At 35.7% G+C, this 17,374-nt stretch overlaps 1 protein-coding gene across 8 annotated transcripts in view; it reads right to left on the bottom strand.

Moving 5' to 3' along the window:
- Positions 1-17,374, bottom strand: part of TENM4 (teneurin transmembrane protein 4) — a 1,485,534-nt gene that overhangs the window by 329,670 nt on the left and 1,138,490 nt on the right. For all 8 annotated transcript variants that reach the window (XM_077298663.1, XM_077298665.1, XM_077298666.1 and 5 more), the window contains one exon: positions 8,111-8,305. In XM_077298663.1, coding sequence (XP_077154778.1) covers positions 8,111-8,305 — 195 coding nt within the window. The remainder of the gene's footprint in view (positions 1-8,110; positions 8,306-17,374) is intronic.

Here is a 17,374-nt window from a genome sequence, read left to right as displayed (position 1 = left end):
CAATGAGATTCCTGTCTAACCTTGAACACCAGGAACGTTAATTTTGGAATAAAAATATTACTTGTGCAATGTCAAGCTGTCTATACATCGGAAGATCTCACCATCTCCATTTTACAAGAAGTCTAAGTCACCTAGAACTTTTTCAATCCTTGTCTAAAGGCTTAGCTGGATCAAACTCTGATGACTAAAAGTTTCTGAAAACCTTTGTGTGTCAGCCTGAAGTAGCCCATGCAAGTAATGGTTTGAGACTGACCTCGTCTTCTTCTCGAAATCCAATCAAACATACATCTGCCTTACGAGAATCTGATAATTTAGTTCAAGGGGGTTAGGCATCTTAGTTCCACAAGTCTTGGATCTCCCAAACAGAGACCCAAATGTGTCCATGGCCACATTTAGGGTGCCTTCTTTATTCACCAAGATATCTATCCAACTTTGGACATTAGGAATGGGAAGAAAGAACATTTCTGAAAACGTTCTTGTGCAATATCAAGCTCTATGATACATTATAGGTTCTTTTCCATCCTTCATGGAGACTTGGACATAGATTACATTTTTTTTTTCTTTTACCGAGGACCCCCCCAAAAAAAATAAATAAATAAATATATATATATACCTGAAAGGTCAACAGAGAAACAATCTCCTAAAGCCTATCAAGTGTCAAACTTAAGTAGCCCATGCTAGGATGTGTAGAATGAGAATTGATTGAGGTTGTCATTGTCTTCTCAAAATTCAACCCAAGAGGCATCTTCCTTACGTAAATCTTATCTTCCATTTTAAGAACTTTAAGTGACAGAATTGCTTAGTGGTTCTAAACCATGGATTAGTCAAATCCTTCTCCTGACATTACAAGTCACTATCACCTATGGTTGATATGTATGGTGACACCTCAAAAGGTCACACGAGGTCACATATTTCTTACCTGCATCTCTCATTATTGGACCACGGAAGGAACTTTGGAGAGACCCCAGACTCCATGTCTCTGTGTGGGACATATTTACTACCAACCTGCACAATTTTAACACAAATGAAGCTCCCCAGGGGGAAAGTAAAGTGTCTAAAACCACAAGCACTAAGCAGCGAGTGTAAATAACCTGACGTATTAAGAGCCGAGGGTTTTACTAGCTTCCTAGGCCATCAATAATAGAATATCGACTGGAGACCACCATAGACTGCAAGCCATAACCTTTTATGTCATCAGCAAAATGCACAGCATGGTGGATCATCTAGACAACCCTAATAGTGTATTCAGTTACTGAGGAAGATTATCCTTATACTCACGGAAATAAAAGGTTGTCAAGAAACCTACACAGTGAACAAAAATATAAATAGTAGTTAGATTCCTGTACATCATGGAAATGATTATACCAGTTATATTCGTATACATAGTGGACCGATGACGGGAAAAATAGAACTGTTTGACCACAATGATCAAAAGGTATGTGTGGAGAAAAAAGGGCACAGAATTTCAAGAAAAGAACATCTCGCCTACCATTAAGCATGGGGGTGGATCAATCACGCTTTGTTGTTGTGTTGCAGACAATGGCACGAGGTAGAGGGAAGAATGGATTCAATGACATTACAACAAATTCTTGATAACACCATCTGTAAAAAAGCTGACGGTGAGAGGATGGCTGCTACAAATGGATAATGATCCTAAACACGTCACAATCCACAACAGAGGACCACAAAAGGTGCAAAATGAAGGCTTTACAATGGCCCTCACAGTCCCCAGATCTGAACATTATTGAAAATCTGTGGCTAGAACTCAAGATAGCAAAGGAAGCAAGACGACCCAGGAATCTCAAAGAACTGGAGGAATTCTCCAAGGAAGAATGGAGGAAAATCCCTCAAACCAGAATTGAACGACTCGTCTGGCTACAAAAAGCGTTTACAAGCTGTGATACCTGCAAAAGGGGGCGCTACTAGGTACTAACCTAAACTTTTGCATCAGCCCATTTTCCTTTGTGTAATTTTTAAAACGCAAAATGAAATAAATATATCAGTATTATAGTAGTTATACTCTTGTACATAGTGGGCAGCATTATAGTTGTGGATTTCATTTACCCACTCGTGACTTCACTTATAGTGTATTCTCCTGCAGAGGGCTTTCTCAGAGGAAAGAACATATTTCGGAGTGTTTAGCAGTATTATAGCATTTCCTTACCATATAACATGGTGTCATTAATGTCTATTGTGACTGGAATAACTCTTGCATAGACAGAATGACGTGAAATGGACTGGATTTCCTTCTTTTTCAAGTTTCCATTAAATGTAATAGCCCTGTGAATGACACTTTGTCACAATGAACTTTGAGTCAACTTAATAAAACTTCTTGTCACCAGGCACCGACAAATGGCCGTCATATAAACTTACAAGTGTGTGAAAACATCTGCATGGCTCTCAACTGCCCGAGACTCCATAAAGCAAGAGAGCGGCAGTTTGGACTCACTTTAGGATTGTTTGCACAGGAAAAGACAGCTGATTTGTGATATCCTGTGTAAACTGAGCGTACAAGATAAATGGACCATAAAGCCGCCCATAGACATATAGATTCCTCTTCCTTGATCACATGCCACCAATAAAATCTATACATTATCTTTAAAGGACATTCTGCAATAACTGAAATAGAGATTACATGGGACATTAAATATTACATATATTATCAAAACCTAAAACACATTTTTATATTACCCTATTTAGGACAACTAGGGTCATTTTTTAATTTGGGCTAATCACTATGATCATAGGTAAACTTTTAAGATCTGAGTGACCAAATGGTAATTTTCTTAAAATTTAGAAACAATTGACGCAATGCTCATTGGTCCAAGAACTTATTTTCCATTGGGTCAAGCTGGGTTTCCTTGGGTCCACCGGAGGAAGTGATGCCAAGGACCCCCATAAAAATGTTCTGTGACAATCCACACTGAAGAAGGGGAACCCCCCCACAAACAAACAAACAAAAAAAACATAAGTCTCCTCCAAAAGGACTTTTCTTCCCTGATGTCCAGTGGGGCCAATTGTTGTGTTAAAGCTGGATAATATATATATATATATATATATATATATATATATATATATATATATATATATATATATATATATATATATATATATATATATATATATATATATATATATATATATATATACACACACACACACATATACAGTACAGACCAAAAGTTTGGACACCTTCTCATTTAAAGATTTTTCTGTTTTTTCATGACTATGAAAATTGTACATTCACACTGAAGGCATCAAAACTATGAATTAACACATGTGGAATTATATGCTTAACAAAAAAGTATGAAACAGCTGAAATTATGTCTTATATTCTAGGTTCTTCAAAGTAGCCACCTTTTGCTTTGATGACTGCTTTGCACACTCTTGGCATTCTCTTGATGAGCTTCAAGAGGTAGTCACCGGGAATGGTCTTCCAACAATCTTGAAGGAGTTCCCAGAGATGCTTAGCACTTGTTGGCCCTTTTGCCTTCACTCTGCGGTCCAGCTCACCCCAAACCATCTCGATTGGGTTCAGGTCTGGTGACTGTGGGGGCCAGGTCATCTGGTGTAGCACCCCATCACTCTCCTTCTTGGTCAAATAGCCCTTACACAGCCTGGAGGTTTGTTTGGGGTCATTGTCCTGTTGGAAAATAAATGATGGTCCAACTAAACGCAAACCGGATGGAATAGCATGCCGCTGCAAGATGCTGTGGTAGCCATGCTGGTTCAGTATGCCTTCAATTTTGAATAAATCCCCAACAGTGTCACCAGCAAAGCCCCCCCACACCATCACACCTCCTCCATGCTTCACGGTGGGAACCAGGCATGTAGAGTCCATCCGTTCACCTTTTCTGCGTCGTACAAAGACACGGTGGTTGGAACCAAAGATCTCAAATTTGGACTCATCAGACCAAAGCACAGATTTCCACTGGTCTAATGTCCATTCCTTGTGTTCTTTAGCCCAAACAAGTCTCTTCTGCTTGTTGCCTGTCCTTAGCAGTGGTTTCCTAGCAGCTATTTTACCATGAAGGCCTGCTGCACAAAGTCTCCTCTAAACAGTTGCTGTAGAGATGTGTCTGCTGCTAGAACTCTGTGTGGCATTGACCTGGTCTCTAATCTGAGCTGCTGTTAACCTGCGATTGCTGAGGCTGGTGACTCTGATAAACTTATCCTCAGAAGCAGAGGTGACTCTTGGTCTTCCTTTCCTGGGGCGGTCCTCATGTGAGCCAGTTTCTTTGTAGCGCTTGATGGATTTTGCCACTGCACTTGGGGACACTTTCAAAGTTTGCCCAATTTTTCGGACTCACTGACCTTCATTTCTTAAAGTACTGATGGCCACTCGTTTTTCTTTACTTAGAATTTGTATTATGGCAAGAAAAAAGCAGCTAACAGTCTATTCAGTAGGACTATCAGCTGTGTATCCACCAGACTTCTGCACAACACAACTGATGGTCCCAACCCCATTTATAAGGCAAGAAATCCCACTTATTAAACCTGACAGGGCACACCTGTGAAGTGAAAACCATTCCCGGTGACTACCTCTTGAAGCTCATCCAGAGAATGCCAAGAGTGTGCAAAGCAGTCATCAAAGCAAAAGGTGGCTACTTTGAAGAACCTAGAATATAAGACATAACAAAAAAGTATGAAACAGCTTAAATTAAGTACATAATTCCACATGTGTTAATTCATAGTTTTGATGCCTTCAGTGTGAATGTACAATTTTCATAGTCATGAAAATACAGAAAAATCTTTAAATGAGAAAGTGTCCCCAAATTTTTGGTCTGTGTCTATCTATCTCTCTGGCAAAATTTGTAAAAAATAAATTAATACAAAAATAAAGTGAAAAGCAAACAAACAACAGTACCGAAAACACAAAAATTACCAATAGTGACACAATCATCCAAAATCTCAGGGGACGCCTTAATGTGTGGTCAATCTTTAGCTACAGGCCCCTCAGTAACACCCCTACTGACTTGATGGGTATCTGCCTACACTCCAGTCCTGCCAGCACCTCCATAGGGAAGGAGGAGGAGGCAGGGGGGAGAAGGGGTTAAAAGGTTGCATACCATAGAAACTACTGAATGGGGTTAGTGAATGGCTTCAATACACAGCCATTCTTCCTGGCAAGCCTTAAATGACAGTGCCTGGGCTTTTGCAGGCCTAAAAAGCTGCCTCTATTTGCATGTCTTCAGGTGTCACCGCATCCTGTCATAGAAAGAAGCTCATGACAGCTGAAAAGAAAATGCAAAAAAAAAGTTAGAAAAAAAAAAAAAATCCTATAAAAAAAATAAAACAAAATAGTAATTAGAATTTACTGCACAGCCATCTCTTTTGTTCAGCAGATAGTGTAGCACAGTAATTATCACCTATTCTTAGTGAGTGGTGATATTTCCAAAGAGGCAGTGGAACAATTGGTAATTTTATGTGCAAAAAAAACAAAACAAAAAAAAAACACACAACTCAAAAATATAAATAGACTCCCCCCTGTATTAACCAATCCCAGGATGTAGCCAAAAACACCATGGAAGGGATTACAGTTTCAATTAGAACATTATGTTTTGAAGTACAGAGACAAAAAAAATAATTATATATATATATATATATATATATATATATATATATATATATATATATATATATATATATATATATAAAATCACTTTTCAATTAACCATCCAGGCCTAGAGCTTGACCCTACACTCTGGAAAAAGTAAGCAGATCTTTCCTTCATAAAAACCATCAAGGGCACAAAATGTTAATCAGTTCATCATATCAAACACTCCTAACATTTGCACAGACATACAAAACGACAATTCCATTTTTTTGCGCTAATATAAAAAAGTTTTTTTAAAAAAAAAAAAAATCTTAAATACCAAATGAATGTGACATTTCTGCAAAGCAAAAACCTTCAGATAACCAGTTAAATATCATAATAGACTTCACCCATGCATGAAAGTGTAGTGATAATGGACATCTATGTACACCAACTCGGAACAAACCCAGAGACGTCTAATTTCACAGGTAATATGAAAGCACTTACATAGTCATACTAATCCATTGCATTCATAAATACACTATTGATGCTAATTCTATAGCTGCATCACTGCGGGTTAGTATTAGATGAATTTTTCTAATCAAGAGTATTTATTTAAATGTTAAGGGTCAATTTCATTTTTTTCTTAGATACCGCCATGGGCACCCAACATACCCCAGGTAATCAGATTATTACCTTTGATAAAAACACAACCTACATCTTAGGCCTCATTCAGATGTCCATGTTGAATGCACATGCTTTATCAGTATTTTTCATGGATACAACACATGCCCTTTATAATCCATGCTGCTGTTCACATGTCTGTGTTTTTCACAGACCATGACTCCCTGCAAAACACACCTAGACATATCCGTTTATTTTCTGACAGCTTGGTTGAAAAGTACTAATACAAGTCTAGGGGTCATAGGAAAACACATACAGCACACGGATACCATGTGTTTGCTGTCCATGCTTAACCCTACAAAGTATAGGAGGAACTTTGTAATTTATTTATTTCTTTCCCCATTTGTGGAAAACATTGATGATTCAACAACAGCAAAAATGAATACACAGATTACACACTGATGTTAAAAACGGATATAGGTATTGCACACAACACTGATGACACCAGTACCATTTTTTAATGTGTGAATAAAGCCTTATGCTTGACCCATAAGAGTATAGCAGTTCGCTTCATGTTGTCAGTGGGCAGAAAGTGAATGGAGAACTTGAGCAAATACAGGTTCTTGGTTCTATGGGCTACAGTCAGCACCCATGGCAGGACCAATCATTCATTAATCCAATAGATTCAATGTAACTGAGCTTAATTGCAAAGTAATTTTTTGACCATCCCGTATAGAAAAGGTAGTAAAGCTTCATCCTAACGTTCACAACTAATGACAAGCCCCAGTTTATTTCCAAAGGGATAACCCGTCATGCACTATATAAACAAAGTGAGCACATGTGCTGTTGTCCAAAACAAGAATGTGAAGCAATGTAATCCTGCTACAAAAGGTTAATATTTGAGTAGCGTACTCACATGTAGCAGAGCTGATTTTCCAGGGACTGTATTATACTACTCTAATACAGGAGTATACCGGCAGTCCTATATAACAGCACAAATAGTACACTAGTGTAAACTATACAGGACAATAAAACACACTTGGCCTGCCTATACTGCTGCTTACATAAAGGAAGGCAATGTCTCCCTCTGCCTGCACGTTACATAGAGATGTTGTAACGCGGAATTTATCAGGTGCAGCAGAGATGGGTCTGCAGTGTCTAAAGTTTTACATAGGACTGCAGGAAAATAAATTACATCACTAACCCTAGACTAACCAGTATCGCAATTTTATCCATCCTATCCAATATTGAAGTCTCATTGCGTAGCTAATTTTTGCATTTAAGTGTTAACGATGTATAGGAATTACAAAATAAATTAAAAAAAAAAAATACCAAACCCAGAGATACACATACACCTACTCTTTTATGAAAAGCAGACTACAAGCACCAGAAAAAGGTCCTATCATTTACAACATCTACAAGACTAGGTACCAAAGCCAGTTTCCGTCCTAGGGGGATGCATCACCAGGCACAAATAGCGTAAGACAACCACCAAGGGGTGTTAATAAATATGCAATAAAGTAACAAAATCTGCTACATTACATGAATAGTTTATTCAACCAAAAGGTGCCTTTAAGAGTTAATCCTAACTAGAATGGATTCAATGTATCAAAAATAAACAATGTTTAAAAAATAAAACAAAGCAAGTGTAGCAGAGTCTGCTCCATCATTGCATATACAGCAGAAAATATTTACAGGAAAGCAAACCTGTATCCGAAAAGTGCAACATGAACCCACAAGAACATGAGAAATGTAGCAGCAGCACAGACTATACAGGAGCATGGTCTGCCTGCAGGCACCCAGCACAAGGAGACCCCTGCCTGGCTCTATTCATCCATGGAAATGTCTGCTGCATGCAATACACACAGGGATCAGGAGGAGCTGAGGACATTACTGCATCTAATGCCTCCCTGCAGCAGCAAAGGAAAAAAATACAAGAGCAGCACTCACCATTAGCTGAGACTCCCAGGTTGGCAGAACCACTTTTAACTAAGAGTGAATTGTGTGCAAAATCTCCAGACTCTGAGTGCTGGGCTGGCTGGCCTATCAGCCTCCTCTGGCAGCCATTGGCTCCTGGGGTAGGGGGAGGGGAAGGGGTTTGTTCAATAGGGGTTGATGAAGCAGATGAACAATGCAAGGGAGGACCTGTGAACACACACAAACACACACAGGGATCAAAACTGTGCAAGGGAAGAGGCGCACACTCTGCTCACCTGCCTTTTTCTTTTTTTTTTAGTTTTTATTTATTATTGCAGTTATCATTATTATTTTTTATGTTTTCATGTATTATGCAATTTATGTGCAATATATAATGACTGGTTTAGTCTGATTTTTCAAGGGTTAAATTATTATACTAGTGCAAAATTCTCTGAAAATGTAAATAGATTAGGTTTTTTTTTGGAGGGGGCGATATTTATTATTTTGGACAATTTGGTCTGCAGCTGTGAATTAACATATATATTTTATTATATATACATTTAATATATATTATTATTTTATATATATAAATATTTATATATATATATATATAATTATTATTTTATTATTTTATATTATATATATTTTAAAAAATATGTATACATATTTTATTATATATATTTAATATATATTAAAAAATATATATATAAAATAAATAAATATATACATATATATCTTAAGTTTTTAAGGGTTTGAACCCATAGAATATATGCCCCCTAGAGGAAAATGTGCAGCAAATTTTTACCTAGCTTTGAGATAGGTCTCACTCTTTGCATTGCAAAAGGTAAAATTATGTACTACGTATTGACATTTCTGCGTATTTCGCATCCGCAAGGTTTGTGGTTAATTTACGCTTGAGGATTTTCTCTGCGCCGTGTAGATGATAGTTCCTAAAATCTAATATGTAAGTCTACAGTAAATATTCTTTGGATATGTCCTGCGGAACGTGCCCCTAAGGAATATTAAAGAAGTTTGGTATAGTGATAAGCGAATGCGCGCGGATAAGGTGTTATCTGAGCATGCTCAAGTGCTAACAGAGGGTCTTCGGCGCGCTCGAATAATATGCTCGAGTCCCTGCGGCTGTATACAGGCATTTTATAGCAGATTCTGTTCCAAAATCCACATTCAAAAAAGGCTTCAAATACTTTTAAAAAAGAGCGTCAGCATAAATTGACTGTTCAAACCAAGCACAGGTGCTTAGCGCACCACTGATGTGGCCAAGAGGTTCAATGCACCTTCCTGACTACTTTTTTTTTTTTCTATCTATCTTTGCCCCTTCTTCCTGGATTGATAGCTCTGGCTTTACAGGAGGCAAAGAACGTGATAGATGGAAGACAAGTAGGTGGGAAGGTGCGCGGATCTGCTTGGTCACAATACTTAATGGACGAGGATTTTTCTGGTTGAAACCCCCCCCCAAAAAACTCCGTGTGAATATACCCGAAGACATGTATGTCCATTTTTAGGCTCAGCCTGCACTGTGTCATATGTCGCTCGACACCAAAATCGCGTGTCGCCTTGCATCATTGGATGTAATGATTTCCTATGGTGTCGCACGAAAGCTCAATATCTGCAATGTGGCGGTTTTATTTATTTAACATTCTCTTTTTTTTTTTCATTTTTCACCGCACTTTTTTTCTACTTCTTTACTTCTTTTGCTGTCAGATTTTAACTAACAACCAGTGAGAAATTATATATATACCAATAAAGAGTTTTTCGTGGCTTTTAACGTGTTTGTCAAGTTTTAAGCATTTTCAGCAACTTTTTATTTCAACATGCCTTTTTCCATAGATTTCTGTCTATGAAAAAAAAAGCATGAAAATAAAATTATATGTCAAAAGTGTGACGAAACAAAAAACAAAAAACGCATGAAAACTCATAGCTTTTTTGTGTTCTTTTTTTCGCCTGCGCCACAAATTGGCACAGAAAAAGCGCATGTGACGTTGGCACTATGGCTGCGGATCCGAGGATCCGAACTAACAGCATCATAGAATCCGTTCCGGAACTCGGGCTGAGACTGCGGCCATAATGCAGGCGCCTTAGGTCGGATTCCCACAGGGATTAGCGTTTTCCCAATATGGAAAATAGAGGGTTTTTTTTTTTATCTGCCATCTTGTGCTTTGTATTTTTTTTCCGCCTTTACCTTAAAAAATGAATAAAGTCTACGAGGCCACAACCAGAGCCATAATCCAAAGCATGCAGCAAAATGTGACACTGCCTTCAAAAACACTTTTTTTTCCCTATTTATTAACAGCTATCATCATCATTTATTTTCCATACAGAATAGCATTTGCCATGTTTAAGCTGCATTTGATATCTTCATTCAGTGCAATGAATGTCGGTTAATTATTCCTAATGTATACATGCCAACAGTCTACAGTTTGCTTATGTGCAAAGAAAAGTAACATTTCAGAAAAGTTATAAAGTAAACGTTTAATCTTATTATTATCAAATTATGATTTGCATTACTTGTATTAAGAAAAAGCTTTATATTTTTTAATGGGTTGTGGAGGTTAAACAAAATAATATTAATAATTTGTGATTAATGTAATAAAATGTGTAATTTACATATATCTATTATTATTATTATTATGTACATAATTCATAACTTTTATATATTTAGACTTTAGAAATCCTACATAGTACTGGGCTCTGGTATATGTTGGAGCTATTTAATGCTAACTATTTAATGCTAAGTTCCCATGGAGCAAAAACATTTTCCGTGGCATTTTACAGGGCCATTTTTTTTTTTTTTTTTTTAAATATCCGTAAGCGCAAATTAATAAGAGTTCAGGTTTAAGATCTGCAGCGTGAATTTGTGCTGCAGGTATAAGTGCAAGTTTCACCCTTTGGCATGCTTAACTGCACCTTTATTGAAATGACTTAGCAAGACTAAGTAACAATATAATAGAAATGTTGATTTTATTTATTTTTTATTTTACTCATCTACATTCCCCCCAAAAAAGTAGTGTGTGCGCCAGCTCATTAACAAACACAGAAAACACGAAGGACAGGATCTGATAACAAGACATTCAACATTTTTATCACTTTAAACATGAAACATAATACATATATAATATAACATGAGACACTATGGAAATAAAACATTGGAGGGAAAAAAGGAATACATAGAACCTTTTTAAAGTATACAAAAAATAAATTATATAATATATACATATATATACCGCAATATGACATAAAACACTGAGACACTGACATTATACACTGGGAAAAATTGGAATACATGTGATATTATCTTTTTTTAATATTTAATACATTTAAAAAAAAATAAATTCCAATCTAAAATACTAATAGTAATAATAATAATATAAAATTTTAGAGTCTAAATAATGCATAAAGTAAAAAAATGATATAACTAAAAATGTAATAAAAAATAAACATATTAGAGAAATATTCCAATCTAAAAAAAATAGTAAAAGAAACAATATTATAAATGCAGCATAATGGTAAAATATTGAAATATAACTAAAATAACAGTAAATAATTAAAAAAACAGTTAAAAAGTTGTTAAAAAAATAATTATAATGTTATAATTGGAATATTTTACTATCTAAATGATAAAAAAAATAATTTGTAGAATAATTATATATATAAAAATGTAATAAAAATGAATATAATAGTAAAATGTGCCAATCTAAAAAATAATTAAAAAAAAAATATATAGGAAAATTTCCGACTGGAGATACAGAACATCAAGGACTTTCCTAATGAATAATTTGGTGTAAACTGAATTACTAGACCAGTTGGTAATGAAGACAGGCATTTGTGCGCACGTGTTCTGCTATTTCGCAGTAGGAGTGAGGATCCAGCTATGAAATTGAGGCCTTTAAACCTCTCCTTATTTAAACCTCAAATAATCCCGACTTACACCATACTGTGCCGTTTCAATACGGTGTTTTTTTCCCACAAAGACCAATTTGCATAGCTGCGTCTGGGTCCCAAATCTTCACCCATCAATTAGGCTGGATACTGTACCCGCTTTCCTCTTTCAAACCAATTCCATCTATTTATTATTTCAGGTTTTTAGTTAATTGTTTACACGGTGAGTTAGGGAAATCAGGGTTTTCCAGGCCAAGTCTCTGGGTTTGGTGGTGAATGGTGCACAGCTGGAATTCCAGACCTTTAACTGCTGAGCCAGACGGGTGATTGACAGCTGTGTCCCTCCCAGAAACAGGAGGTGCTCCTGCCACCAGCTTCTATAAACAATGGAGCCTCACACAGAAAATTGATTGCAAATCACTAGAAAGTGCACATGTTCATAAACAAATCAATTCCTGTTTTTGCTAAAAAAAAAAAAAGAAGAAAGAATGTGAATCTGCAAATCTGGAGAAAAAGAAGAGAGTAAAGTCGTTTACTAGCTGACTGCCCTAAAGTGTGAGCAAGAGAGCAGCACGTCTCATAATAAATGTGCAATAATGTTATATGATAATTTTTAAATAGTAAATATAATCTTTTCTTTACAAAGAGCATTCTATGTGTCCTGCAGAAATTATATTCTTGTACATAGGAGCAGTATTATAGTAGTTATATTCTTGTACATAGGAGCAGTATTATAGTAGTTATATTCTTGTACATAGGAGCAGTATTATAGTAGTTATATTCTTGTACATAGGAGCAGTATTATAGTAGTTATATTCTAGTACATAGTGGCAGTATTATAGTAGTTATATTTTTGTACATAGGAGCAGTATTATAGTAGTTATATTCTTGTACATAGGAGCAGTATTATAGTAGTTATATTCTTGTACATAGGGGCAGTGTTATAGTAGTTATATTCTTGTACATATGAGGCAGTATTATAGTAGTTATATTCTTGTACATAGGGAGCAGTATTATAGTAGTTATATTCTTGTACATAGGGGCAGTATTATAGTAGTTATATTCTTGTACATAGGAGCAGTTTTATAGTAGTTATATTCTTGTACATAGGAGCAGTATTATAGTAGTTATATTCTTGTACATAGGAACAGTATTATAGTAGTTATATTCTTGTACATAGGGGCAGTATTATAGTAGTTATATTCTTGTACATAGGGGCAGTATTATAGTAGTTATATTCTTGTACATAGGAGCAGTATTATAGTAGTTATATTCTTGTACATAGGGGCAGTATTATAGTAGTTATATTCTTGTACATAGGGGCAGTATTATAGTAGTTATATTCTTGTACATAGGGGCAGTATTATAGCAGTTATATTCTTGTACATAGGAGCAGTAATATAGTAATTATATTCTTGTACATAGGAGCAGTATTATAGTAGTTATATTCTTGTATATAGGAGCAGTATTATAGTAGTTATATCTTGTACATAAAGGACAGTATTATAGTAGTTATATTCTTGTATATAGGAGCAGTATTATAGTAGTTATATTCTTGTACATAGGGGCAGTATTATAGTAGTTATATTCTTGTACATAGGGGCAGTATTATAGTAGTTATATTCTTGTACATAGGGAACAGTATTATAGTAGTTATATTCTTGTATATAGGGGCAGTATTATAGTAGTTATATTCTTGTACATAGGGAGCAGTATTATAGTAGTTATATTCTTGTACATAGGGGCCGTATTATAGTAGTTATATTCTTGTACATAGGGTGCAGTATTATAGTAGTTATATTCTTGTACATAGGAGCAGTATTATAGTAGTTATATTCTTGTACATAGGGGCAGTGTTATATTAGTTATATTCTTGTACAAAGGGGCCATATTATAGTAGTTATATTCTTGTACATAGGGTGCAGTATTATAGTAGTTATATTCTTGTACATAGGAGCAGTATTATAGTAGATATATTCTTGTACATTGGGGGCAGTATTATAGTAGTTATATTCCTGTACATAGGGGCAGTATTATAGTAGATATATTCTTGTACATAGGGGGCAGTATTATAGTAGTTATAATCTTGTACATAGGAGCAGTATTATAGTAGTTATATTCTTGTACATAGGGGCAGTATTATAGTAGTTATAATCTTGTATATAGGGGCAGTATTATAGTAGATATATTCTTGTACATTGGGGGCAGTATTATAGTAGTTATATTCCTGTACATAGGGGCAGTATTATAGTAGATATATTCTTGTACATAGGAGCAGTATTATAGTAGTTATATACTTGTACATAGGGGCAGTATTATAGTAGTTATATTCTTGTACATAGGAGCAGTATTATAGTAGTTATATTCTTGTACATAGGGGGCAGTATTATAGTAGTTATAATCTTGTACATAGGAACAGTATTATAGTAGTTATATTCTTGTACATAGGGGCAGTATTATAGAAGTTATATTATTGTACATAGGAGCAGTATTATAGTAGTTATATTCTTGTACATAGGGGGCAGTATTATAGTAGTTATAATCTTGTACATAGGAGCAGTATTATAGTAGTTATATTCTAGTACATAGGGGCAGTATTATAGTATATTATTGTACATAGGGGCACTATTATAGTAGTTATATACTTGTACATAGGGGACAGTATTATAGCAGTTATATTCTTTTACATACAGAATAGTATTTATACAGTTATGATGAATATATTCATATTTTGATAGTAAAATCATGAAAAGCTGCACATATCATATATGTACATTCACATCTGCCCCTACCCTAGGGAATTTATTTTTATGTGTCAAGCAATCATACACACAGTAGGGTAAATTTCATAGGATGCCAATTAACCTGGCAGCATGTGGTGGTTAATCTGTTCCTCCATTGATGTAAAAATAATCAAGTGCGTGTCAACAGCGCCCCTAGTGGTAAGATTACAAAAACAGCGAGAAACATCACTGGATCAAACTAGAAACTTAAGAGGTGCAAGAAGCAATTTTTATATTTCATTTTAATTCATGTGTAGAAAATAAAAGCATATGTGTCACTAGTTAGTAAGATACAATCTGTCAACCACTGCAGTCACACGTTTTACTACCACTTAATAAATGTGATTATTTAGTCTATCATCTATCTACATCTATCTATCATCTATCTATTATCTAGCTGTCTATTATCTATGTATATTATCTATTATCTATCTATATATCTATCAAGTTTTTAAAAGATGCTCAAAAGACTGAGTTTTTTCAATGGAGATGAATATTAAGATTTTTTTTTTAAGTGTTTTGTGAAAGCTTTTTCCAGTGTTTTTTGGAGCGGAATAAAACATGGCGTGAACATAATCCATCTATCCTTGTTTTTATCATCTAACCTAGATCTATTTATCTACATCTCTTAATTATCATGTACCTATCTGTTTAGTTCTATTCATCTAGAGTACTGTGCAAAAGTTTTAGGCAGGTGTATTTTAAATGCTGCAATGGAAGAAGCTTTCAAAATAGTAGTGTTAATAGTTGATTTTTATGAATTACCTAAAAACTCAAATTTAATAAATAAAAGAAATTTGAATCAAATAAATGTTTGCTGTATCGGCTCTTTGCCTTCTGCTAGGTACTTGCACAGTCAGGGATTTTGTAGGATTATAGCCAGGTTCAACTAATTATATCAAACAGATACTATGAATCATCTTTTTCATATGTCAGTCATTACCAACTGTGTAAAAGACTTAAAACTGGGTGAGACAAACTCTATTACAAAGGTGAGGTTGTGGAAGACGGTCACATGTCGTGCTCTACGGCAAGACTGAGCACAGCTACAGTATATTGATATTTATTGACTGAGCACAATAGTTATACTGCATCGGCAAGGTGTCTCCCAAGCAAATATTTCAAAACAGTCTTGGTTTTCAAGATGTGCTGATCAAGTTCTTCTGAAAAATTATCAAAAAACGAGCAAAATTAAGGATTGTAGATGCACTGCAAACCAATTGCCATAGATGAGACACATCTGAGATATGTTAATTCCGTCTGAAATGGGAAGATATCCAGCAGCGTCATCAGCTCACAACTGGCAGCAGCCAGTAGGACCCAGCTACATCCATCTACTGTTTGGAGAAGTCTGGCCACAAGCGGTCTTCATGCCAGAATTGCGTCCAAAAAGTCTTCCACATGGAAGCAAGGCAATGTAACTCAACTATGCACAAAAACATAGGAACTGGGGTGCAGAAAAACACGCAGAAGGTCTCTGCACTGAGGAGTTACAATGTGAAATATTTGGGTGTAACAGGAGGCAGTATGTTCACAAAATGCCTGGAAAGCGGCAAAATAATTAGGGTCTGCAAGAACAGTGAAGCAAAGGGGAGGGTCCTGTAAGTTTGTGGCTGCATTACAGCCAGTGGCGTAACTAGAGTCCGATGGGTCATGGTGCAAAACTTGGGCCTGGCCCCCGCATGTTGGTCAGATGTCTGGGCCCCTGTAGCTTTCTAAATTCTATAATGACATCCGTGTTGCACCCCTCCCCCATTATGTAGTAATGTCCCCAATGTTGGGCTCTTCCTAATATATATATATATATATATATATATATATATATATATATATATATATATATATATATATATATATATATATGTGTATATATATATATATATATATATAAACACACATATATATATATATATATATATATATATATATATATATATATATATATATAGTGGGTACGGAAAGTATTCAGACCCCTTTAAATTTTTCACTCTTTATTATATTGCAGCCATTTGGTAAATTCAGAAAAGTTGATTTTGTTCTCATTAATGTACACTCTGCACCACATCTTGACTGAAAAAAAAAACAGAAATGTAGAAATTTTTGCAAATTTATTAGAAATATCACATGGCCATAAGTCTTCAGCCCCTTTGCTCAGTATTGAGTAGAAGCCCCTTTTGAGCTAGTACAGCCATGAGTCTTCTTGGGAATGATACAACAAGTTTTTCCCCCCTGGATTTGGGGATCCTCGGCCATTCTTCCTTGCAGATCCTCTCCAGTTCCGTCAGGTTGGATGGTGAACGTTAGTGGACTCCATTTTCAGGTCTCTCCAGAGAGGCTCAATTGGGTTTAGGTCAGGGCTCTGGCTGGGCCGGTCAGGAATGGTCACAGAGTTGTTCTGAACCAACTCCTTTGTTATTTTAGCTGTGTGCTTAGGGTCATTGTCTTCTGTTGGAAGATGAACCTTCGGCCAAGTCTGAGGTCCAGAGCACTCTGGAAGAGGTTTACATCCAGGATATCTCTGTACTTGGCCACATTCATGTTTCCTTCAATGACAACCAGTCGTCCTGTCTTTGCAGCTGAAAAACACCCCCATAGTATGATGCTGCCACCACCATGC

This window comes from Ranitomeya variabilis, chromosome 3 (assembly GCF_051348905.1).
Source record: "Ranitomeya variabilis isolate aRanVar5 chromosome 3, aRanVar5.hap1, whole genome shotgun sequence".
NCBI classification, from domain to species: Eukaryota; Metazoa; Chordata; class Amphibia; order Anura; family Dendrobatidae; genus Ranitomeya; species Ranitomeya variabilis.
This window is presented reverse-complemented; position numbering and strand designations above follow the sequence as displayed.